A 27,932-nucleotide genomic window follows, 5' to 3' on the forward strand; every position below is an offset into this window, starting at 1 on the left:
GATACTAGGTGAGTATGTGTGAGTGTGAGTGTGCATGTATGTTTTATTAAAATTTTACTTTCACGGTGTATGTTTGTTTATTTACGTATTTCTTTAGTTGTGGAACTACAAGTGCCAGCGGGCCCGTAATGCCCCGCATGCTGGTATTTGTGGTTCTCCAAATACCAGCATGCAGGGGAGGCTTGCTGTGACTTGTGGTTCTACAACTAAAGACAATATGGATACTTTATTTTTACACTAACACTATCAACCCGGCACCCACGGGCATAAGGTGCCAGGGATAGCCCCGGGCTATCAGTCTAGGCCTGGGGTGCCCTGGAGAGGGGTACCCCTTTATTGGGGGGGTCCTCAACTCCCCAGGGATCCCCGGTGAAAGGTTTTCCCTGGCTGTGGCATTATCCCCCCGCTAGACAGAGTTCGGTGCTGGTTCTGGAATTTTCAGGGGACCCCTACTCGTTTTGTCCCCTGATTTTCCAGAACCAGGACCAGCTCAACAAAGCCCTGTGCTGGTTCTTAATATACAGGGGCCCCCTACGCATTTTGGCCCCTGTATTTTTAGAACCAGAACAGGCTTTATAAAGCCCGGGGCTGGTTATGCTTTTGGGGAGGGGGTGCACGTCATTTTTTTGTTTATTTAAAAACATTTTACATATGTACACACAGAAACATGTACATATCTCATGGATATATGCATGTTTCTGTGTTAATCTGACCTGCTCAGGATGTACTCGCTAGCCTGAAGCAGGTCTATTATTTGGGGACTTTTGGTAATCTTTTTTTTGCGAGTCTGAAACAGACACTCTATTATATTGGGCGAGTTGATTGTTTTCAATGTGAAACATCTGGATGCGAGTTTGAGAATGGGGAGTTTTAGTAACTCTGAAAAATGCGAGTTTTAGTGAACAGACACCCTATTACATTGGAGAGTTGTGAAAAATTGCGAGTTTAGCACCAAACTCGCAATTTACCAAAGCAGACACCCTATTACATTTGGACCGATGTCTTATACATTTTGCCTTACATGTCTGTGCACCACCTTACATCAAGTGTTGAAATGATTCAATCACCTCGGTCTCAGCAAACACAGAAATATCCCACATGAGTTTCTGTCCCAACAGCTCGGTTCCTTCTCACGCTCGTGAGGTGGCCTCACACTGCTTACATCTGTGAAGATAGATGTGTGTAACGCCTGTTTCGACTCACAAGGTCTCCGCAGGTAATGTAATCCCCAGCCAGTGCCAAATGAAAAGGACACCTCACCTCAACCTGATCAGGGTTTCTTAATTCCCTGTATATTCCCATTATCTTGGTTATTGGGATCAGGTTGACTGGGAAACGGGCACCATTGGCTGGCCTTATCTAGAAGGAACTGGCCTTGGTACTGTATGTGGTGACCTCCTTATCTCTCCTTGGATTCCTGTTGGCACAGAGGAAACTGTACCAGGAAAACATGAGCAACAATAGCCAGAAAATGTCTTAGAAGGGAACAGGCTCTGCTAAGACAGGTTAAACCGCTTAATGTAAAATATGGCCTTACAACTCTCGAGGCCACTGGAAGCCTCAAATCTAGATGCCTAACCCGCTGCAGCTAGGCAAAATAGGGGCATAACTTTTATACTGTGGACTTAATAAAGGCTTTATAACTGACCAGTAACATTATAAGCAGTCATACCGACTTTCAGCTCGGTACACATGTGCCACAGCTTCCTATTATCACCATAACCACCCACCAAACTTAAAAAGTGTTAAATAGAGATTATTCAAACCACAAAAAAGAAATAAATCCCCCCCCCCCCACCCAATACACCAAAACTGATTCACCAGGGAAAGGCTCCGTACTTCGAGCAATTATCCTGGTAATCAGGCTGTCTAACATACTTGTCAGACAAACAAGCTTTCTTGACCCAAAACAGACAATGCCCTGTTCCCCTCTTCTTTACTGTAGATTCAGAGCTATAGACCAATAAATAAACACTGAACATCATACTGTACATTGTGAAAGAATAAGTCATTAAATTGTACCTTCATATGTTCTGTTCCACATCCGATGGACAAGCTTCTCTCCTTCCTTCTTACTAAAACCATTCTTCACCGCTTCATGCAATGCTATGGCATAGAGGATGATAGCGTCATGGAACCCTTCCACAAACATGTTCACCTAAGAAAGAAGGTAGTAAAAGTGAACAATAAGATGTTTGTGCACAAACTGGAAGCCTCATTAATCTTAATCTATGTTCCTAAAGTCACACAACAAATATTCAGATTATGCAGGGTGTTTCTCTGTCATTGCAATTCACCGAGACATTGACCCTTGCCCGAGGTTCTACTGCTGACACGGCAAATTAGTTTCACTTAGGTAGAGATTAGCACAGATTTGTCTTAGATGACTGCCATTTCAACAGGATGTAATTATGAGACCAGCGGCCGCAATGCCGCCGCTCTCAATGCTGACATCCAAATCCCGACAAGGAAGTTAAGATAGGCGTCGAAATACCGATGCCTATCTTAATCCCGACGCCGGAACATCAGCCCGAAAGAGGTAAGTCCCTTAGCCCTTAGCATTAGCCGTGTGGGGGGAGGGTTAGATTTAGGGAGTGTAGCGGGGTTAGGGTTAGGTTCTGGGGAGGGGAAGGTAAGGGTTAGGCACCCCTGGGGGGAGGGTTAGGTTTTGAGGGGGGAAGGTTAGCATTAGGCACCCCTAGGGGGGATGGTTAGGTTTTGAGGGGGGGAAAGTTAGGGTTAGGCACCCCTAGGTGGGAGGTTTAGGCACCACTGCGGAGGTTAGGGTTAGGCACTAAGGGGGGAGGGTTAGGTTTAGGCACGAAGCGGGCAGGGGGATATGTTTAGGCACGAACAGGGAGGGTTAGGCTACAAGAAGGGAGGGGGGGGGAGAGGGAAGGTAAGTATACTTACCCGACCCCTGTCGAGATGGGAACCATCGGGATGCCGCTGTCGGTATTCTGACAGGAGGCATCCCGACAGCTGGTTTTCCATATCCATTCCATTTTAACAATGTCGACATAACATCGGCATCAACATGCTGACCGTCAACATCACAAAAACGATCTTGTGATTGTCTAACATATATACTGAACCCCACTGAGGCATGAGAGAACAGGTCGTGAGGTCATCCGTCTCTCTATCAATACCTGATATGAAAACTACAAACATACTTTATGTGGATGACTCAGACCTGCAAACAGTAGCAACAGACAGGAATGCAGCCAGTCAAATCACCCCACTAGTGACTTAAGGGCTTATTTATCATTCAATATCTGCAGCATATCTGCCTGAAAACACTAACACCCATTTTGGGGGGGAACCCGTAAATATTAATTATCAACTGAAACTATGAAGGATGGACCGCGGCAGATATATTCATTTCCGACAGCAGCCGCGCTGTCAGATTCACCAAGCTCCACATTCTGGAGTTAGCAGCTGTTGCCTATGACGTCAGCAGCTGTTCCTGAACCCTCCCCGGCAATAGGCGCCATCAGTAAACCACGCATGCGCAGTAGCACTGTGGAGGCACAAAACAGATGCGAAGTGGCGGCTAATGCTTTCACTTCACACATCGCAGGGACGGGTTCCTTTCAGAAAATGCTCATTCTAAAATCTGACCATTGAAAACATACGCCCCTTAGTGAGGTCATTGGCTTGTGGTAAATTGATTCCCATGAAGATTGGCCCACCTCACATAATGGTTACCTCCACTGTATGAGGCAACGGGCGCACTTGTGGCAACCTGAAGTAAAGTCACTTGAAGTGAAACCTGTGGTACATGTGAGTGCTTTGGCTTAGATACCCGAGAGCAAGACTTCTCGCTATAGGGCCTGATTCAGTAAGGATGGCTATTCTGCTTATACGCACGCACCGCAGTTGCTAATATCAGCGGCGCTATTTAAATGTGTGCATGCACATTGCGAACGCAGCCAGACATAATGACGATCACTTCCCCTTACTCACATCCGTACACTAGGGGAACATAGCGAAACAATCAGTAACATCGGACCTATACGGACTTTTTTTTCCGTTACAAATTGCTGTTTTAATAGAACACAGGTTGAAAACAGAAAAAAAAAATATAGAATCTACGGTACTTTTAGAACCCTAAAAGAAAAAGGACAGAAAGTACTTTAACAAGAGCTATAGCATACATGAAAACTGATTAATGAATAATGAGTAATGACAGCAATAATTAAAGATATCTATTTATGTAGGGGAGCACTAAATGAGCCGGAAAATGAACTGGAACTGCTGTGCCATTGAATCAGCCTGTTCAGCATGTGCAATTGGTGGCTCCATGCCTTTATTCATTAAATCAGCACAGAAGGAGAAATGCAAATTTGTGCTAGCTGGCAGAACAGGTGCAGCAACACTCGTGTTTTGTGATGTGGAAAGTAACATAAAATACAATAAATCAAACACCTAACACAAAGTGAAATTGCCACTTGCACACTGTTGACGTACAGTAGCAAGCAGTATTTCACCACTCAGTTACTAGGCACTAGTTCAATGGTTTCCAAACTGTGTACCGTGGCACCTTGGGGTGCCTTGGGACACTTGCAGGGGTGCCTCAGGTTGGTGGTTCAGCACCAAATAAAATAATTTATGGTCAATGTAATGTAAATATGTGGACAAACAGAAGCGCAAACTTGTCCACCACCACATAACTGACCCTAAGGATGACAGGTAAGCTTAATATTTTTTTTCTGAATTTCTCAATAACAAACTTTTGGCTTAGGGGTGCTGTGAAAGCAATGCTGATACTGTAGGGCAGTGGTCGGGGAACAGGGGTAAGTTACCCCACATGGGGTGAAAATTAAATTCCTGGGGGTAATGGACGGACAGCCAGGCATGCATATGAATCATTCTATAATATAGAATGATTCATATGCATGCCCGGTTGTGACGCAGGGAGGCTCTAAGCCGGACGCCCGGTGAGATGTTATTACCAGCGGGCACCCGGCTCCTTCCCTGCAGCGCCACGTTAGATGGAGGCTGGAGTTCTCATCTGAACTCCAGCTTCCGGCTCTCTCCATGTGCACTATGGGAGAGGCCCGTATTCAATTTTAGCCGAGCCGCGATACTTTTTCGCCTCCCGGACTTTTCGCCTACATCGCGTGTTTTGCAGGCGGAAAAGTATCGCACATGTGCCCGCGTATCCCCGTATTCAATTTGGGGGACTGTCTGAAGGCTGCACGGGGGTTCCCGCAACATTGCACCCCAAAACCCCAATTCTGCACTTTTTGCGCTATTCATAGGCGAATCTTTTTCGCCTATTACATTGCATTGACTTTCCGCCTAGGCGGAAAGTCTTTCAAATGGAATATGGAGTAAAATCAAAATAGGCGAAAATTACGTCATCTGTGAAAAGTTTTCACCAAAAACACGCAAAAATGGCTTTTCGCTCCAAATTGAATATGGCCCATAGAGACAAATTCAGCCTGACACTCCAGAGAAAGTGACAATGTGGATGTCTGCAGCTCACAATACCATGTGATATATTTATTTTTTTTACACATAATCTTACGTAATTGACCTCTATATTGTGATAACTTTATCGCCTGTGATAGAAGAAAACAAAATCGTATCTTAAAAAAAAAAAAAAATCATATTTAGAAAAATAACAACAACTCCATGTTACATACAGATTTACAAAATGTACACTAGGCTTTTGTGTCCTCAAAGCTGTGTTCTGCTGTGTTCTGCCAAAATAGCGCTGGATCGGTGCCACCATTGAGAACGCAATAGCGGAGCACCACCATTTTATCTGATTTTTTTTTTTTAAATAAATTGCATTTTGGAAAGTCATCAGAATATAATGAAAATGTATATAATCTTATGGCATTACTATGCATCCTAAGCAAATAAAATAGTTTTTTTTATTTTTTTTTTTCAGATTGGGGAACAGGACTTTTTAAATCTAATTCTGAAATGTGTTTGTTTAATGATTGCTCCCACTCCGCGTCTGCTGACTCTGGATCCCACTCAACATACCAACCCCGAACCAGAGCAAGTAGTAACTGTCTACTCTGCACTATAACACACTGCTGGAGCTGTGCCAGGAAAATGCTTCACATCCTCCAGATATTTCATTTAAAGCAAATGACATGAGTTAAACAGAATGCCAGAAGAGCAGTCCTGGTATTAGTGATATCCAGGCTTAAGCACAGATGGTTAAATCAAAATAACTAAGGTACTAATTAAGTCACCTGTGCTCAACTATGGCTATCCTTAAAACCTGGACTGTTAGTGTGCCTTGAGTACCGTGGTTGGGAACCCCTGCTCTACAGAGTGGAGAAGTTACCCATAGCAACCAGTTTCAAGCTATCAATTATCAAGTACAGTACAGTCTATAAAATTATAGGTAGAAGCTGATTGGTTGCTATGGGGCAACTTCCTCAAGCTTTAGTAGTTTTGCTACATCTCCCCCAATGTAACTATTTAATTCAACTAATAATTCAACTAATATTTTATATAATTATCCTGTGGCTTACAGGGACAATTTTAATATACCTGGCAACAGGTCAATACCCATAATCCACTGGTTTGACACATTGTAAAGCCCCCCTCAGCCTAACCCTAGCCTCCCCATAAGCCTAAAATTAACCCTCCCGCCCACAGCCTAACCCTAATGTCAGCATTCTGACTTTAATGTATTTAGAGAGACATCGGGGTCAATAGAGTAGATGACCACACCCACATGGCTCTGGCCACACACACAGAGCACCGGTCACACCCACACAGCTCCTCCCTTTCTCAGTATAGGCCCTTGAACATTTTCAGCCCCAGGCCCATGTGGCCCTTAATCCGGCACTGACAATACACCATCCAGAATGCTACACTAACCCCTAATGTTGCTCCTTCTGGGGACACTACCATGAAAGGGAAATTTGTGTATTCATCCTCATTTCTGGCATGGCACAATATAACAGATTACGGTGCCAAAGGAAGTGACGCCAGCTGCCTTTCCGGCATCACTGGCAATGACTGTGACTGGTCCCTTCAGTGGTTTTCAAGCCAGACGATTTTACTATGGCCACAATAAAATTTGCTGTCAGTGACTACAGCAAGACATTGTTGGCCACAACAGAGCCTGAAAGTGAGGGTACAGTAAGGAGGTGCCTCCACTTTAAGGCATCCGCATCCCTCCCCATCACTGCTGCCCCCACACTACCCAAGCACACACAGCACTCCCCGAGGCCCCCACTCTGTTCTGAAAAGAGGACCTTGCAGTTTCCAGCGCAGAGCAGGGGTTTGGTAGGAAGAAACAGCAAGATTACTGGGCCCTGGCAATGCACTGTTTCATCTATGCTTCCAACTCTGTATAATCAACTCAGTTTTAAGACTATTTATATATGTTGTGGGCAGTATCACTAATCAGGGCATTGGTGAGCAGCTGAGTCAATGTGGGGCTAAAGGGATCCACCCACACACAACAAAAAGGATGTGTGTTCAAGACTAATGGCTGCCATAGGCCCAGAGCCCAGGTGAGGCAGATGGTGGACACAGTCAGACAGTCCAGGTGGGGCTGCAGTCAGAGTGAAGCAGGCCAGGTGGTCAGGATTCATACCTGCAAGGAGGCAGGGAGATCCCTATACCTCTGACACTATCCTTGTGAAACTGTGGCAGCCAAGAAAGCTATACCAGGCCAGGAGGCCAGTGTCTAGTCCTGCATGTGGCAGGAAGGACCACCAATCTCCAAGAGACTTTCATGCAGATTAGCTGCTTTTATAGAGAGGGCTCAAGAAGTGAGCTAGTGCCCTGAGTGAGGGCTAGGTTTGTTTATTATTTTCTGTAAATGTTTTGTTTCCTGATTTCCATGCTGGAAGTAAAGAATCATTTTAATTTATTCTTTAATGGAATGTCATGTGTGGAGTCTAATTCTGCACCTAATCACTGCACCACTGACACCCATCTACCGAGCTAATTACCCCGTCATCACAATGTGTAGATATTTATATATATGTTTACATATATTATACTTAAAGTCAGCACACCATCAGTTGTGTTAGCATATAGTAAATATATATATATATATATATACACACACACACACAGTACTAATACACTTGTAGAGAGCGCTGCGAAATATAGCCTTATTTCTTGTCAACCTTTCACATCACACTAGCCATATATAGTAGAGCAGCGTCTCAATAACTTTTCAGATTTGCTGTTCTAAAAAAAACAGAACTCGTAGTTATGTAGTTATCAGACCGGCGGATGGCATGCCGTCGGTCTGAATCCCGATGCTGAAAGTCCAACACGTGACTTAAGATAGGCGTCAAAATACCAACGCATATCTTAATCTTGACGCCGGGAATCCAGAAGGAACGCCAGCCCGAATGAGGTAAGTCCTGGGTGCCCTTAGATCAGGGCTCTACAAAACCCGGTGACCAGATTTGGCTGTCTGGCAACCAGATTTGAGGGCAACCTCCTGTCACTAGTATAGTGCTGACCACGAGCCACACTACAGAACAAACACACAGCCGCCAGGGGCAGCTGTGTGTTTGTTATAGCAGCCGATGAGAGTCAGACAGACTCTCATTGGCTGCTGCGTCCACGGAGGGAGCCGGCTGGAGCTCACTAATGAGCACCGCCTTCCGGCTCCCCTCTTGCAGCGGGTGATGGGAAAGACGTTAGGACATCTCTCCCATCCCATAGTGCAGATCAAGAGCGGGCCCGGAGGAGCGGAAAGCGGCAGTTGTCAGCAGGAGCGGGGATCAGGTAAGTTGTGGGGGTTTTTTTGTGCGTGTAAGGGGCACTGCATATGGGTGGTGGTTGCTACAGGGGGCACTGTATGGGGGGGCCACTACTGGGGCACTGTACAGGGTGGGGCTGCTACTAGGGGCAGTGCATAGTGGGGACTACTACTGGGGTCACTGCATAGTGGGGACTACTACTGGGGGCAATGCATTGGGGGGACCACTTCTGGGGGCACTGGTTAAAGGGGCACTACATAGGGGGACCACTACTGGGGGCACTGCTTTGGGGGGGTGGCCGCTTCTGTGGCACTGTATAAGGGGGGGTGCTACTAGGGACAATGCATAGTGGGGACTACTACTGGGGGCACTGTATAGGGGGGACTACTACTGGGGGCAATGCATAGGGGGGACTACTACTGGGGCAATGCATAGGGGGGACCACTACTGGGGCACTGCATAACAGACCACTACTGGGGGCACTGCATAGGGGTGCCCAAAGCATATTCTTGCACCTGGGCCCACCATTCTCTAGTTTGGCCACTGCCGGCGGTGGCTTTGCTTGCCCGGGTTTTTTTTGGCTGCGGAGGGGTGGTCCTTCTGGGAGTTGGTTGCCTGGAGAGAGGGGTTAGCTGATCAGCAATGTGGCTGTGGGAGGGTGGTTTACCCAGGATACCCCGTTAGTGGTGTGGCCATGGGGGTTGGTTGCCGGGGTGTAGGTGCTCAGTAATGCTGCCCCAAGGGAGGGGGGTTTTGGCTCCTACACTTTCATCCTGGCTCCTAGATTTTAGAAACAAACCCTGCCTTAGATGTTAGGCGCGGGAGGGGTATGTTAGGTATAGGCAGCGTAGTGAGGTTAGGGTTAGGTTTTTTGTGGGGGAGGGTAGGGTTAGTCATCCCTAGGGAGGAGGGTTAGGCACCACTGGGGGGGTTAGGCACTAAAGGGGAAGGTTAGGGTGCGGGATGGGGAGGGTTAGGCTACAAGAAGGGAGGGATAGGGTTAGGGGGAGAAGGGTAAGTATTCTTATCCGACCCCTGTCGGGATACCAACCATTGGAATGCCGCTGTCGGAATTTTGACAGGAGGCATTCCGACAGCCGGCATTACATACCCATTCCCCCCTTATGGACCGAAATTCTTTCTGGAACCCCACGAAGAAGGAACAACTATTATTGTATTTATCGACCCATGGACAGGGGTTTTATTATCCCAACTGTTCCACTAGATTCTACTGTGGACACTCCTCCTCTGGAAGCTTACAACATTGCCTGGGAAGCAGACCTTGGGGCTCCTCTGGGTGAGGACACCTGGGAAGCAATTCACTTAAACACCGCCAAGGGTGCAAGGCCGAGGGGGCAGCAGGGTTGTCCAGCCCAGCTTCCTGCTATCAGCACTTGTGGAGTGCCCGGGCACGAAAGGATACACATAGCACCAAGCTTCCTGCTGTCAGTCTACTTTTCTGTGACATCATCATGTGACGTGATCTGGGTATGGGTGCCAGTCCAGGGGTGCAGAAGTGACCTGCGGTTAGCGGTTGTCTATTAAGATTAACAAAATACAATCAAACAGAACTGAATTCAGTATCAGTCACAGAAGAGCATTTGTGAACTACATTCGATAATAGGCAAATAGTTGGTTTGATCCCAGCCAGGGCAGGCTAGCAATAAATAGTGTCAGTGTACAAATCTGTTCTCTGCAAATGCTCAGTGTTTATTAGTAAGGGCTAAGGGCCTGATTCAGAGCCGCTCGTAAGCGGCCGCTCGTTCGCTCCGAGCGATGTGTGCCCAACTGCGCATGCGTACGGATCGTAATACGCATGCGCGAACCAGTCAGTGCGGCCGAAAATCCTTTGTTCGCTAAATAGCGAATGCCTGCTATTTTGAGTGACAGAATGAGGCGTATGTGGGTGGTAACAGGGGAAGGTGCATGGAAACGGGGAGTGGAGATCCGAACGCAGGCGTGCTTAAAGGTCAAAACGGGCGTTTTATGGGTGTGCATAATTAATACAGCAGCGTCATTGACCACGTCACTGGGTTATTTTATAGTCAGAACTGCTCGCAAGATTGTGGTAGCAAAAACCAACCACAAGAATAGCCAGCAGTTCATACGCTGGTCGATGTACTTGATTAATCTAATAAATAGCGGACATGACGTAGGATGCGAGCGGCCAGGGGGCGTATTTTTTCAAAAAACGACCGCAAGTTTTGTTCGCCCGTTCAGACATAGAGGCGTGAACAGACCGCAAAGAGCGAACGGTTCATTTGAATAGCCACCCCTATTTTCTGGACCAACGACCGCAAATAGCGTCCGGCTCTGAATCAGGCCCTAAAGGCAGCATTAGGTAAGGACTTAAGAAACCTGGTCTGGTTATTATAAATGCAGATACTGCAGCTCAGATTCTTCCCACATGGTTATAAAGCTGCTTATTAACCTTGTATCACTGCAAAGTGGGTAGTATTCTGCCTGGACAGGTCTATTATTGGTAGGGGGAGCAGAAATTGTTTCAATGTTAAAAGCTGATGTATTTCTTGGTGATGAAGCTCACACACACAAAGCATTGCTGGTACCTGCAGTGTAACATGGATTTATCCAGCTGCAAGCTACTTGCTTGATTTGTTCCCAACTCAGAATCAATTGAAAGTTTTTGACAAATGTACAATTCACAGTAACATTGACTGACACTGACAATGTCGACACTGTGAATGTTGACAGTGGGTATGTCGACAATGGGACTAAAGCTGCATACACACACAACGATTTAGTTAATGAACGATTTTAGTAAACGATTTTCTCCCTTGAAAAAATGAGCTAAAATCGTTTACTAAAGTTGTTCATTTACTATGTTCATTTAAATGTAATGAACGATTTTTATGAACTACAAACAATTTTTGCATATTAACTTAATGAAAATCGTTGAGTTGACATGTCTGACTGAACTACAAACTACAAACTACAAATGTGAACGCGCATGAACAATAATCGTTCATCGTTTGACTCAAAAAGTGAACGATTTTTTCAAACGATTATCGTTAAACGATATCGTTTAACGATAATCGTTCAAAAAATCGTTGTGTGTGTATGCACCTTTAGCGTTACATTTCACTCTAACCCTACCTCTAATCTAACCCTAACCCTGAAATTCAATGTAAAAATTCCAGCTGTCGACATTCACGATATTGACATTTTGATAATGCCGACATGTGTCAGGTTTGACATGTTGCATGTTGACATTTAGACCATGTCGACATTATGCTGTCGATATTCTAAATGTCCACATATTTTACACTGTAATTTAGGCATGAGAGTGGACACGCCACTGCCACATGTAAATCTCTCTGCACAAACGCTATAATGTGGGCAAACGGAGACGTCGCCCATAGCAACCAATCAGATTGTAGCTATCATTTTATAGCAGGTACTAGAAAAATGACAGCTAGAAGCTGATTGGTTGCTATGGGGCAACTTCTCCACTGTCCTCTGTAGAAGGTATAATACATCTCCCCTTTTATGATCTGGATGGTGTCATACAAATACGGCCTGAGGCTGTAGCTTAGCATTCGCCTGCTGATTGCCAAGTATTAAATTGTATGTACGGAATAGGCTTGTTTTCCCCCTGCATGATTTACAAACAAGAAAAAAAACGAAAAAAAAAAAAACCCAAGTGGCTGCGTACAAAGACTCAGCATCGCTGGCAGATCAGTCGATTATCGGACTTCTGAGTGACCCTATGGTCGTGCAGGATGGCTGCGGGAACTGAGATGCCGGAGTCATTTCCACAGTGTACGGGTTCGTAGTCGCAGGCAGATATGCTCCCCGCAGGCAGATATGCTCCCCGAAAACGGTTGCGCGCGCCTACGTTTGAGTCGCCGCCTCCCTGTTGACGCTGCCATAAACGGACTGTTTGCGAGCGACAATGAAAATGAAACTTGACGTGTGCTCAGTGCGACTTGTACACACGCGCAGATTACCGATAATCGCTCAAACTGCATAAGCATCGGCATTACATCCATCTTTGAATGAGGCCCGTTATCCTTAGAGTCCACATAGTTATTATAGGTTCATGCTTAGAATAAACCTATCGGCATTGCGTCCATCTTTGAATGAGGCCCGTTATCCTTAAGTCCACCATACACGGTACGATTTGCAAACGTTTCAATCTCGTTCGCGATTTCCCTTGAATTCCTGAACTCACCCGGTCAAGCGAAATTGTGCCCACACACGGAACGATTGTACAAACGATATAGATGGATCGTTAACGACTGCAAATCGACAGCAAACAACCTCACGATGCATCTGCTGGAACATTTAAAAATAGTGGAGGGGAGTGGCCAGGATCAGTGACGGCAAATCGTCCATCGCATCGTTCATCGTGCGCACACACGAAACGATGTGTGCCAAATCGTGAAAGATAGGTCGATATCTTTCTGCAGGTTCAATTGATCAGCGATCACGATCAGCGACAGCGCGCATCGCATCCTTGTCATGGCCACACACGGCACTTTTTACACGCCTGATCGTTCCAATCTATCGAAAACGGCCAAATCGTATAAAAAAATCGCACCGTGTATGGGAGCCATTGGAGCTCACATAGGAATTATAAGTTCATGCATCCAGCACAGACTCCACAAATAAGTTACGGTTCTGCTGCACGTTCCCCAGTTAATAGATAACATTTGTCTCCATATTACAGCTGTGCACCACTATCATTTCCTGCACTAAATATGTGCGCCTATCATATATTTTACGAGTTCCCCTATTGCTAGATCTGGTCCCCGGCCAAACGTGTATGACGCGTGTTAGGCTCCACTGAACAAGCTCAAGGCACGGTGATGACAATTCAAGAGTCCGCGCACAGGATATTCAGATAGAGGCGTAATCTCAAGCCTTCAAAACTATTTCACAAAACACTTTTGCCAAAGAAAGAAAAACAAAAATTATTGTTTATGTAACACAAACATGATTAAGCCCATAAGAGGGATTTGCAATATCCTCTGCCGCTAGGGTGTATGGAAAAATGAGTGTATACAATAATCTATATCCACTGGGCTGTATAGTGGGAAGAGTTGCCATAGCCCCATGGTTCTCAATTGTTATTCAGCTGGGTACCCCCTGGTAGCCCCTTTGCGTTTGAAAAGGAATACATTTGTGTATATTATTGCGACTAGGGAAATTTGTTACGTGCTGCTATATGTATATGAAAGCGAAAAATGTGCCATATACAAGTTTTAAAAAAACGACACAAGAATATAATGAATTATACATATATACCTACTACCATATACTGTAATTCAACTGTTTTTTTTTTTTTAAATTGATTACCCACATATGCTTTCTTGTACAGAGATAGACTCTTTTGTAATCAGGGTCTTAAGGCCCCCCATACACGGCACGATATATGCGCCGATCCGACGGATCGGCACGATATAGGTGCTATATCGCGCCGTGTATGGGCACGATATCGTACCTGATATCGTGCTGCGCGCTCCTGCGGGATCGTATATCGCATCTCCAGATCTCCCTGCAGGTTCATCTGATCTGGGATGCCATGTACGATCCCATTCAGATGGAGGAGGGGGGAGCCGGCATATCGTGCGGTAAGCCGGCGGTGACAGCACGATCCGTCTGCCGACGGATCGGCAGTCACTCTACACGGTGCATCGCACCGTATATGGGCACCTTTACTGTGATGCATGGGGCTAGAGATCCCTAGGAGATTGCTTTCATTACGGGTACAATTATTATCTGGATGTCCCACCCTATTCCATTTTTTAAGTACCCCTGAACGTCACAGCAAGTACCCCTGGTGGTACTAGTATCCCAAGGTACGAACCAGTGCCATGTCAACTTTATTTTGGTGGAACATAGGTGGATCCAGAGGTTCCATAAAAATGACGGCTAGTCACCATTATATACATCACTACATGCGTAAACTCAGTGTAAAAACAGCTCGATATGAGTTGCACGAGGGTCATTCTAGGACTTTATTCCCTGTGCAAACTTTTGCTACTATGGGATCCCACTACTTACAATGGGATACTGGGCCTGATTCAGACCCGCTCGCAAGCGGGTCGATGGTGGGCCAGCGTACGCGAGCCCCGGAGAGAGCGCAAAAAGCATTTGCTCCAGTGCTTGCAACAAACGGGGCAGCTGACGATGTTGATCGACAGCTCGCCCCGTTTTGGAGGCGGGCAGGGGGGCTGGCTGGGCAAACGGAGGCGTTCCTGTAGGAACGCCTGACGTTTGTGGGCGGCTCTACTGACATCACTCGTGATGTCAGTAGGTGGACTTCCTGCTCTATTAGAGAAGGAAGTCCACTGGGACTTGCGGCCACGAGACCCTACCATAAGGGTCTCGTCGCAAAGCCCGGCGACCATCACCTGGCCGCTCGCATAAGCTGTGGGTGGTCACCCACAGCTATGCGAGCGGCCAGGAGGCCGCAACTTAAAAAACAAGCGCCCGCCCTGATTCAGAACGAGCACTCGCTTTTTGCGAGCAGCTCTGAATCAGCCCCACTGTCCATTCATTCCAAAATCTGTAGCATGCTTACCGACATTCTGCAGCCCCCTCCAAGTCGGTGCAGCAGGGAGGGTGGGGGCAGCTTACGTAGGTGGAGCGAGTGCATGCCGGCGTGATCGCGGTACCACGACCCGCCCCTGCTTTATAATGCCGATGTTGCCGGCAATGTAAAATAGGGGACAGGGGTACGATTATGCGATTCAGCGCGAACCGCATCATTGCAGGCGAGGGAGGTCACGGGGGGGCAGCGGCCATTCCGGAGAACTTGCGTACTCTTGCGGGGTGTCGGGAGCGGCACACGATTTTCGGGAGGCACCTGGCAGTCCCGGGAGAGTAGGCAAGTATGAGCTGTAGACACGACAAGCCTATAATGTTGTGTCATAAACCAACATATATAAAATGGGAAGGTGCATACATGGGCATGACCGGGCCCAAATCACCGTTACTATCATTGTGCAGATAGAACAGGCCACTGGAGAAATGTACAAATGAACACAGAGTGCGATTATGCAAGCAGGCAGCGCTGTTACACGACTTTGTGACCTTTAGCACCCAAGCGCACACTGGGGTCACATCAGGTAGAACGTAAAACGCTGCTCGTCTGGGCTCAAACCCAAGAGCAACAAGGCCAAAGAGGAGGTGTATAGTTGCAGTGTATCATCTGGTCTTAAATAACCCCCAAAATCCAATTATTATTATTTTTTTTTTTAGGTTCTAAACATTACGGCAAAAGTTCATGTTGGTTGAACATGATCCACGTGACTGTGTGCGCAAGAGAAGAGAATTGGAAGAAAAAGATAAAAGATTTGACATAATACGAGAAACTAACGATCCCAATCTGTTCTATTCTGATCCACCCCGACTGCCCTGCTTGATTTCACATTGTGATCACACAATGATAATCACTACTGGTTTGGTTTATAATTGAAGCCAGAGCTTTCCCCTCTGGTGTAACTAATTAAAAGCAGCCCCTGCTCATGTCTCCCTAATGATTATATTCTGACTTCAAATGCAACATTGAAAAAAACAACCTCAGAACTCTCCTCTGTCCATTCATAGGTCAGAAACAAGCTTCTCTGACACTGGACATACAAACGCTATTACACAGAGCATCAGGTTTGAAGCCTTTTCACATAATAGTACATTGTTGTGCTTCCAGCTCCGGTAAGAACAAAACTCCTACCGGCTCTTAGAACTTGCCTTTGTTCAGAAAGATTTACTGGCCCGGATTCATAACGTGCATAGATTAAATGGATCATGGAAGAAAAACAATTCGTTTAGTAAAGTATTTGAAAAACAAAGAGACTTACGGAAGATACTGTAACGATACAACGAACAGATGTTTAAAATAGTTACCATCCGATAAAGGGCTTAATTCCGACCGCTTTCCAAAATTGGAATTACGTGCGCCTGTACTCAGAGTCAGCAGCATCTATAAGACCTCACCGCACTTATCCGCTGGTGAAGGCAGCTATCGCCATCATTAGCGCCAGTCCTATCCTTGGCGCAGGATCTCTGCATACGATCGCGTCTGAATAGTGCGTTATTCCGTCTACACGCCCATGGCACTCTTATACTATGTCACCACCCAATCAGAGGCAAGCGGAGATACAAGTGAGATCTCGCAGTTCACCAAGAACTGAAAAAAACATCTGCAGACAGAGATGTGTGCAACGATGGATCAGGCCCAGAGTGTCTACTTCACAAGGGCGTAATAATCTATATATTAAACTAAATGCACATTATTTATTACAGTAACTTAAAACTAGGGGTGTGCACCGGCCACTTTTCGTGTTTTGTGTTTTGGTTTTGGATCTGGATCTTTCTTCGTGTTTTGGATCTGGATTGGTTTTGCCAAAACCACCCTTCCGTGTTTTGGGTTCTGGGTTTTGTGTTTTGGATCTGTATTTTTTTGAAAAAAAGCATAAAAACAGCTAAAATCACAGAATTTGTAGGTTTTTCTGCTCCTATGCTATTATTAACCTCAATAACCTTAATTTCCACTCATTTCCAGTCTATTCTGAATACCTCACACCTCACAATAGTGTTTTTATGTCCAAAAGGTTGCACCGAGGTAGCTGGATGACTATGCTAAGCGACACGAGTGGGCGGCACAAACACGTGACCCATCTAGGCGTGAAACTGCAGTGGCAGACAGGATGGCATTGAAAAACTAGGCCCCAAACTGTACATAATGCAAAGAAAAAAAAGAGGTGCAAGATGGAATTGTCCTTGGGCCCTCCCACCCACCCTTATGTTGTATAAACAGGACATGCACACTTTAACAAACCAATCATTTCAGCGCCAGGGTCTGCCACACAACTGTGGCTGAAATGATTGGTTCGTTTGGGCCCCCACAAAACAAGCTGGCAATTTATCTGTCCCTGCACAAACTGGCTCTACGGAGGCAAGATGTCATCCTCATCCTCCTCATCCACCGATTCCTCACCCTCTTCAGTGTGTACATCCTCATCCTCACAGAGTATTAATTCGTCCCTGCTGGAACCACAGGTCCCTCTGTACGTTCTGGAGGCTGGTCTCCCTGGAAGAGTTGATAATTCATTTTATGAACATCATCTTCTCCACATTTTGTGGAAGCAACCTCCTACGCCTTTCGCTGACAAGGTTCCCGGCTGCACTAAACACTCTTTCGGAGTACACACTGGAGGGGGGGCAACTCAGGTAAAATAGAGCCAGTTTGTACAGGGACCTCCAAATTGCTTCTTTTTCCTGCCAGTACAGGTACGGACTGTCTGACATGCCTACTTGGATGCTGTCACCGATGTAATCCTTTAACAGACAGACGCACGCTTGTCGCTGCTGCTTTGAGGATTCAAGTGCGGCTACAGCCCACACAATTCACAAAGACAGAAAAAAAAAAAGAATATTTTTATTGTTTGTGGAGCACACTTTGAGGGTTACACCACCCTTTAACAGACAGACGCACGCTTGTCGCTGCTGCTTTAAGGATGCAGGTGCGGCTACAGCCCACACAATTCACAAAGACAGAAAAAAGAACAATATTTTAATTGTTTGTGTAGCACACTTTGAGGGTGTCACCACCCTTTAACAGACAGACGCACGCTTGTCGCTGCTGCTTTAAGGATGCAGGTGCGGCTACAGCCCACACAATTCACAAAGACAGAAAAAAGAAGAATATTTTTATTGTTTGTGTAGCACACTTTGAGGGTGTCACCACCCTTTAACAGACAGACGCACGCTTGTCGCTGCTGCTTTGAGGATGCAAGTGCGGCTACATCGCACACAAGTCACAAACACATTAAAAAAATAGTTTTTTATTTTTTGGAGCACTTTGAGAGTTACACCACCCTTTAACAGACAGACGCACGCTTGTCGCTGCTGCGGCTACAGCCCACACATTTCACAAAGACCGAAAAAAAAAGAACAATATTTTAATTGTTTGTGTAGCACACTGTGAGGGTGTCACCACCCTTTAACAGACAGACGCACGCTTGTCGCTGCTGCTTTAAGGATGCAGGTGCGGCTACAGCCCACACAATTCACAAAGACAGAAAAAAAAAGAACAATATTTTAATTGTTTGTGTAGCACACTTTGAGGGTGTCACCACCCTTTAACAGACAGACGCACGCTTGTCGCTGCTGCTTTGAGGATGCAGGTGGAATCTAGACGGGATTTGGAACCGAGGACACACTACCTCCATCAATTGTCTAAATCCCACTGCACTAATGTCGGATACCGGACGCACGTCTAACACCAACATAGCAGTCAAGGCCTCAGTTATACGTTTTGCTTCAGGATGACTGCTGTCGTACTTCATCCTCATCGCTAGGGACTGTTGGAGGGTCAATTGTTTAGTAAAAGTAGTGATGTTCCTACTTCCTCTCTGGGATGATGAACAACTCCCAGCAGCAGCAACAGCACTAGGAGGAAGTGGTTCTTGATCTTCCCTATTTTATTTTTATTGGAGAAAGTTTGGTCCTCCATTTATGTTATATTGATATATATACGTGCGGCTACTGCGCACACAAACACAGAAAATATTTTTTTATTTTTGCTGGAGAGTAGTGCACTTTGTGGGTTACACCACCCTTTAAGAAATGAGCCAGCCGGCTCTTTACTTATGGGACACAGGCGCACGCTTGGCGCTGCTCCTTTGTTGATGCACGTGCAGCCACAGTGCACACAAGTCACAAACACAGAAAATATATATTTTTTTGGTTTGGAGTGTACTTTGGGGGTTACAGAACCCTTTAATGGTCAAGCCAGCCGGCCCTTTACTTATGACACAGGCGCACGCTTGGCACTACTTTGTTGATGCACGTGCGGCTACTGCGCACACAATTCACCAACACAGAAAATAATTTTTTTTTTGGTTTGGACTGGAGTGTACTTTCGGGGGTTACAGCACCCTTTAACGGTCTAGCCAGCCGGCCCTTTACTTATGACACAGGCGCACGCTTGGCACTACTTTGTTGATGCACGTGCGGCTACTGCGCACACAATTCACAAACACAGAAAATATTTTTTTTTTTGGTTTGGACTGGAGTGTACTTTCGGGGGTTACAGCACCCTTTAACGGTCAAGCCAGCCGGCCCTTTACTTATGACACAGGCGCACGCTTGGCACTACTTTGTTGATGCACGTGCGGCTACTGCGCACACAATTCACAAACACAGAAAATTATTTTTTTTTTGGTTTGGACTGGAGTGTACTTTGGGGGTTACAGCACCCTTTAACGGTCAAGCCAGCCGGCCCTTTACTTATGACACAGGCGCACGCTTGGCACTACTTTGTTGATGCACATGCGGCTACTGCGCACACAATTCACAAACACAGAAAATAATTTTTTTTTTGGTTTGGACTGGAGTGTACTTTCGGGGGTTACAGCACCCTTAACGGTCAAGCCAGCCGGCCCTTTACTTATGACACAGGCGCACGCTTGGCACTACTTTGTTGATGCACGTGCGGCTACTGGGCACACAATTCACAAACACAGAAAATAATTTTTTTTTTGGTTTGGACTGGAGTGTACTTTCGGGGGTTACAGCACCCTTAACGGTCAAGCCAGCCGGCCCTTTACTTATGACACAGGCGCACGCTTGGCACTACTTTGTTGATGCACGTGCGGCTACTGCGCACACAATTCACAAACACAGAAAATAATTTTTTTTTTTGGTTTGGACTGGAGTGTACTTTTGGGGGTTACAGCACCCTTAACGGTCAAGCCAGCCGGCCCTTTACTTATGACACAGGCGCACGCTTGGCACTACTTTGTTGATGCACGTGCGGCTACTGCGCACACAATTCACAAACACAGAAAATATATTATTTTTTTAGCACTTGGGGGGAGCACCCCTGATGGACAGAGCACCCCCTGGACAACACTACAGCACCCCTTTAGGACTGGGACACTGCACAGGACTTTGGAGTGGACACAGCCCCTATGGAGAACTGACTGCACAACACAGTCCAGCCAGCCCCTATGGACTTTGAAGTAGTGGACACAGCCCCTATTAACAACAGCAGCACAGCACAACACAGCCAGCCCCTATGGACTTTGAAGTAGTGGACAACAGCAGCACTACACTACACTACACTACACAACCCTAACTCCCACCCTCCCTCTTCACTGTCCACAGCCGAGTGAGAAAATGGCGCCGACGCGGGTACCTTATATAGGATCCAAAACCCGCGAGACTCGGAAGGCGGGATGATGACGTTTTGCCTCGATTTCAGATCCGAGTCAGGCGGGAAAAGTCGAGCCTGATTCGGATCGGACTCGGATCGGGGGGGCTCGGGGGGTTCGGATTTCAGAAATCCGAACCCGCTCACCCCTACTTAAAACTATTATTAAAAAAAAAATAGCTGGTAAAACCTTATATGCTGGAAACATGGAAGCGGCGTCTATACAGACCGATCGCAGGCAGTATCTGCCAACTCTTCTGCATTTATAGAGACAGTTCACCAACCTGACGGAATCTTACTTTCCTCATGTACAAGTACAGTACTAACACCAATAAAGGCACCATTGACGGAATCAGTATGATTCCCGGCAGCGGCAGCCCGACAGAAGGACACATCCCGGCAGCGGCAGCCCGACAGAAGGACAGATCCCGGCAGCGGCAGCCCGACAGCGCTGGAAATCCTGATCGTCCTCAGGTAAGTATATACTAACCTAACCTACCCCCCTTACCTTCCTTAGGAATGCCTAACCCTAATCTCCCCCCAAGTGCCTAACCCTAATCCCCCCCTTCCCCGCTGCCTAACCCTAAGTCCCCCGCGGGGGTGCCTATCCCTAACCCTCCCTCCCTCCCCCTGGCCTAACCCTCCCGGGGGGGGGGGGTGCCTAGCCCTAACCCTGCCTCCCCCTAGCCTAACCCCAACCCTCCCAAGGGGGATGCCTAACCCTAAGTCCCCCCCCCGGGTGCCCTAAGTCTAACCCTCCCCCCCGCGGCTGTCCGCTCGCGGCGCTAGGCGACTAGATATAGACACCTGTCATTTAACCCACGCCGGGATAAAGCAGTTGGGAAGCCGGCTGTCGGGATCACGTCAGCCGGTTTCCCGATTGCATCCCCCATTGACCAGTAATATACAGGAGAGATGAGCGCTTCGGTTTTGGCTCACATCTTCCCGCTGAGTTCGGATCTCTGCACAGATGTCTGTAAACGATGTGTTTCCTCGATCTGAGATCCAAACCGAAACTGAGCTGCTCATCTCTAATATACATTATCTGCAACATACTTTTCTATTACCAACTGTAAAGTTCCCAGTCGCTCTATCTCGGTGGTTCCCAAACTTTCTTAAATCACAGCACCCCAGAGAGTATTTTTTTTTCCACAGCACCCCTAGGCCAAAACTATGTTATTGCGAAAATCTGTAAAAAATAATAAATGAAGTAAATTATGCTCACCTCTCATTTTTAGGGTCAGTTATGTGGTGGAGGACATGACTGTGCTTCTGTTTGTCCACATATTTTATGATTGGCAATTGGCTTTTGCCTATCACATTGCACATAAATAATTTGATTCGGTCATGGACCACCAAGACACCTGCAAGTGCCCTGCGGCAGCCATTTTGGGAACCACTGCTCTAACCAATACTGTACATCGTATACCTCCCAACTCTCCCAGAGGTGAGGGCTATGATTCGCCGTGCGTGACAGGTCTGTCCAGCAGATGGCAACGTGTGCATGGAATGTGTTTAGACTTAAATTGATATTAACAATTTGGTATTTCATATCCACAATACTACTGCAGTCAGCTTCTACAGACTGTACCATACTCTGCATTTCCATGGAGGCCACTTCAGCTCAGAAGAAATTCCTTACGGATTTAGGAGAATAGCGCAGTGGTGAATAAGGGAATCCACCTGTGCACCACGTCTGTGTTTTATTTTATAGTAGTCTGGTAAATTTGTGAAACTACACGTTCCAGTGAATCCTGATAGATCCTAAAGCTCCAACAGGCTCTGGCAGAAACTGGCATGCTGACACTTGTAGTTCTACAAATCTCAGCCTTACCCCCGCAGCTGGGCCCAGACCAACTTTCCTCCAACTAGTTGGTTGGTTGGAATGAAAATCTGGTAATTCATGGGAGCAAATGTCAATCAGCAATTTGCTCCCAAACACCAGAAAACACAAAAAAAGTCGTACAGGAAAGTCGGTTAAATCTGTTTAAATTAAAAAAAACTTCTCTGAACAACAGATTTTGTCCATTTTCCGTTGTTTGGGAGCAAATCGCTGATTGTCATTTGCACCTATGCATTACCGGATTTTCATAGAGGTGAACCTTGTGGTTACATCATTGGATACAATTTAACGGTTCCCACCATAGACTTAAACGGAGATCTTACACCATTGAAGTTTATGGAGGAGACAGGCTGACCGCACACAGCCAATCAGCGAGCAGCTCAGACGGAGACGCCCGCTGATTGGCTGGTGCCTCAGTCATTTGCGCGGAGGATAGGTATGTGTAAACACATACCTTTCCTCCTGTCCGGCATGGTTTTGGTGTTTATTTGTTTTAACCCCCTGGATGCCTACAGGGACCGAACAGGACAAGAACATCGCATAGGAGAGGTGAGTATGGATTTTTTATTACAGGTACACCTATGGAATCCTACTGGACAAGGGGACATGATGTCATCAGGGATACTAGGTCAGTATGTGTGTCAGTTAGTGTGAGTGTGGATGTGGGTTTAAATAAAATTGTACTTTCACGGTGTGTCTTGTCTTTATTTAAATATTTCTTTGGCTGTGGAACTACAGGCCTGTAATGCCCCGCATGCTGGTACTTGTGGTTCTCCAAGTATCAGCATGCGGGGAAGGCTTCCTGGGATGTGTAGTACCACAGCTAAAGACAATATTAACACTTCTATTTTACACAACACATTTACACTATCAACCCGGCACCCACTGGCCAGCGGTGCCGGGGATAGCCCCGGGCTATCAGCCTAGGCCTGGGCTGCCCTAGAGAGGGGGACTCCAGGGATCCCCGACCTGGGCTGACTAGCGGTCAGGGGTAATGCTTTGGCCATGGAACCCAGTGAAAGGGTTTCCCTGGCTGTGGCATTACATCCCCGCTAGAATGAGTCCTGGTTATGGAAATTACAGGGGACCCCTACTCATTTTGTCCCTTTTTCCACAGCCAGGGCCGGAGCAGAAAAGCCCTGTGCTGGTACTTAATATACAGGGGCCCCCTACGCATTTTGGCCCCTGTATTTGTAGAACCAGGACAAGCTGTACAGAGCCCGGGGCCGGTTATGCTTCTGGGGAGGGGGTGATTGTTTTTTTTTTTTTTTTAAACACACAGACAGAAGCCTTCATGGATCTTACGGATCTGTGATGGCTTCTGTATAACTCGCACCTTTTAAGGCTAGTCACATTAAAAGGTGTATGTTTACATAGGGAAATACTTGCACAGATTCGCATAGCGTAGTAGCCTCGAACTGAAAAGTTTGCAGGCTATTACATTTGCGACTCCTGGCACCAACTCGCACCTTAAAAAAATGAGAGAAGGTGCGAGTTTGTTCTGTTACTAACACTGACAACCTATTACATTTGGCCCTTGGTCTGGCTCAAAGGTATAATGCATAACCCCGGACAACTCCATTTACACAGTTTTGATCGCGCAATGCAGAGGAGCGGTGACATAATCATAAAGTAACCCGGAGATTAGGGCATTTGCATACACCATGCTTATATGGCTCTGCAGGAAATACCCTTTTTTTTTTGTAAATAAAAAACACTTTGTAAAAATGACCGCTACCCAAAGCTGACATTTTCTCTTTAATGTATGAATGGGCTCAACACTAAAGCTCATGCTGATCTTCAAGGTCTTTGCAGAATTAACCGTAGCCTATATCCAGGACTGCCCTTCCTGAAGTGCTGAACCTCTCCGCTGTCCCCGAGACCTGTTCTTGTGACTTTCATATTCAAGTGTCTATTTATGTAATCGCAGGAGTAGGCGCTAACTAAAAACATCTATTGCCGCTTATCACAGCAATACAACCAGGAGAGGGCAGTGTCACGCAGATCAAAGGATTGAAGGATTTGCAGCAGGAGAGGGTGGTCCACAGTGTCGAAAGCAGCAGAGGGGTCCAGGAGAATGAGCAGAGAGTAGTGGTCCTTGGATTTGGCAGCAAGAAGGTCACTGCTAACTTTTGTGAGGGCAGTTTTAGTGGAGTGGAGAGAACGGAAGCCAGACTGAAAAGGGTCAAGCAGGGAGTGGGAGAAAAGAAAGGCGGTAAGGCGGTTGTAAACAATACGCTCAAGGAGCTTGGAGACAAAAGGGAGGAGAGAGATGGGTCGGTAGTTGAAGAGAGTGTTAGGATCAAGGATAGTTTTTTTAAGAATGGGGGAGGCAAGGGCATGTTTGAATGCAGAAGGGACAGTGCCAGATGAGAGGGAGAGATTGAGGAGGTGGGCAAGATGGGAGCAGGCACAAGGAGAGAGGTAGTGGAGGAGACGGGAAGGAATAGGGTCAAGGAGGAGTTGGAAGGGGGGACCTATGGGGGCCATGACTTCCTCTCCAGATACTGGGGAGAAGGATGTCAGAGTTGGTAAGATGGATGGGGAGGGGTGGTCCAGGAAAGCAGGGGGTGGAGTGCTGGGTGACTGGTGGGATATGAGGTACTGACGTGTGGAATCAATTTTAGATGTAAAGTAGGTGGCAAAGTGAGGAGGGGAGGCGAGGAGGGAGTGGGCAGAGGAGGGAGTTGAAAGTTGGGAAGAGACGCTGCGGGTTTGAGGACTGGGAGGAGATGAGGTTCTCTAAGTATTAGAGAGGGAAAGGGCAGCACTGTAGGATGAGAGCATACATTTAAGTCTGCCTTAGAGTGTGATCTTCTCCACTCTCACTCGGCGGTTCGTGAACACTTTTGCAGGTATCTGGTGCATTTGGAATGCCAGGGTTTAGGTGTGGATTTGCGAGGGTGAGTAGTTATCGCAGGAGCAACAGAGCCAAGAGCAGAAGAAAGGGAGGTGTTGTACAGGGATGTGGCTTGGTCAGGGCAGGAGAGAGAGAGGATAGGGGAGAGAAGTGAGTCAAGCAGGGAGGACGAAAATGGTGTTGATAGCCTCAATGTTACACTTAGTGATGGTGGCCTTAGGTAGAGGAGGGGAAGGACAGAGGGATAAGTTAAAAGAGAGAGGGTGATGGTCAGAGAGGGGGAAAGGGGAATTGGAGTAATCATAAATATCACAATGGTGAGTGTATGTGCGTCTATTCATACTATTTGCTAATTGATAGATTGCACATTTGCAATTTAATAATAATAATAATGAGAAAAAAAAGCACAAATGTTTGAAAGGATCTCAGAGCAGTTAGGTTGTGAACTGAGGGTCTGATTCAGAGCCAGACGCTATTTGCGGACGGTCGTTCCAAAAAAGGGGCCGGCTATTTAAATTGAGCGCTCGCTCTTTGCGGTTTGTTGACGCCTCTATGTCTGAGCGAGCGACAAAAAATGCGCTTGCTATTTTGTAAAGACGCCCCTTTGCCGTTTACATCACATGTCATCTCTGGTATTTATTTGATTAATCGGGTACATCGAAAGGCATCTGAACTGCTCGCAGTGCTTGTGGTAGGTTTTTCTTCCCGCTATCACTGCGAGCAGTTCAGGCTAAAAGACAACCAAGTGACGTGGTCGATGACGCTCCTTTACTAATTATGCACTCCCATTAAACGCCCTATTGACCGTTAAGCACGCCTGCGTTCGGATCTCCACTCCCCCGTTTTCAAGCACCTTCCCCTGTTACCACCCACAAACGGTACATTCTGTCAATCAAATTAGCAGCCCTTCACTCTTTTGCGAGCGCACGATTTCCAACCGCAATGACTGGTTGGCGCATGCGCATTACGACCCATACGCATGCGAAGTTGTACGAACATCGCTCAGAGCGAACGAGCGGCCGCTTACGAGCGGCTCTGAATCAGGCCCTGAGCTTGGAGCTGTTTATATATATATTAGATCATCAGTAACTCACCCATAATTATATAAACAAGATGCTACCATGCAATACACTCAACATGGCAGATAGACTGACAACTGAAGCTGCATAATGTGCCCCTCACATAGCTATGGACACTAGTGGTAAGATTACCAGGGCACTGGTAATGTCTCTGGTGTCAGGATTTCCCTTCGCATTGGCCAGCACGCTTGGGTCGCTGAGTGTCTTGAACCTTAGTAATTCGGTTTTGCTGATTGAAATAATTTTTATCACTATAAAGTTGCTATGGCGTTGCTCTCTCATGCCTGGCTGTGCTTCGCTTTTATACTTTCAGCCGCAATTAGCGAAGCACTCTATCTAATGAATGGGTCTATTCATCTGGACAAATTATTCCCTAGCTGAGTTAAAAAAAAAAAAAAAAAACCCCAAACCCTCCATTATGTTGCAGACAGGGTCAGCACAAAGCCTGCCTGTCATTTATCCAGCCTGCTTGGCCACGGTGAACACTTCACTGGCTGTGACAGATTGCAGACTATTCCTCTCTAACTTTCCTGATTCTCTATGCTTTAGTCTGCCCTATGACCAAATGAGAACCTGCAACCCTGGGCCAAGGAGGGTCACTTAAGTGGATCTGTCTCCTACTGCACATACTGCAGAGGAAGTCATTTTGAAAGCTGATCAAATATTCACTAGAATGCTACCCAGGGCCGTAGCTAGGGTAGTGCGGCCGGTGCCATCGCACAGGGCACCACAGGTCAGGGGGCGCTGTTTGGGCCTGTCAAATTTCTGTTTATAATCATTCTCACTTGTAGCTTCCTCTTATTTCATCCCCAGCATCTCCTGGCCTCTCCTATCTCTTCCCTGGCCCTTCCCCATGAGGCCATGGCCCTTTTTTGGGTGCATTATGTCCCTTTGAAAAATGAGGGGGGCGCCAATGCTCTTTCTGGCACAGGGCACCAAAAAGTCTAGTTACGGCTCTGATGCCACCTATCAGTCTTCTGTGAACCAGTGACATCACTCTGGCATCAAAGCACAAAGTGATGTCACTTGTTCCTAGCGAACTGATAGGTTGAACATCTGGGTCACAAACTGGAAGTCACCGTCAAGTTTAGCTGTTAGGACCAGATTCTGTTTATTATGAACCAGTGATAGAACTGTGGAATGTCCCTTGTTCCTAGTGAACTCATGGGGCCAAATGTAATGGGGTGAGAGTTTAGAAAACGTGAGAGAAAACTCTCCCATTTTTAAACTCAGCCAATGTAATAACGTCACAGAACAGGCA

The 27,932-nt window shown here is 46.6% G+C and overlaps 1 protein-coding gene across 1 annotated transcript in view; it reads right to left on the reverse strand.

Annotated features, from left to right (window-relative positions):
* NPR3 (natriuretic peptide receptor 3) overlaps nucleotides 1-27,932 on the reverse strand; it is a 147,385-nt gene that overhangs the window by 43,584 nt on the left and 75,869 nt on the right. Inside the window, exon 4 of the mRNA XM_088466958.1 lies at nucleotides 2,023-2,158. Coding sequence (XP_088323084.1) covers nucleotides 2,023-2,158 — 136 coding nt within the window. The remainder of the gene's footprint in view (nucleotides 1-2,022; nucleotides 2,159-27,932) is intronic.

Source organism: Taudactylus pleione, unplaced genomic scaffold, assembly GCF_031769625.1.
Source record: "Taudactylus pleione unplaced genomic scaffold, aTauple2 ptg000068l, whole genome shotgun sequence".
NCBI classification, from domain to species: Eukaryota; Metazoa; Chordata; class Amphibia; order Anura; family Myobatrachidae; genus Taudactylus; species Taudactylus pleione.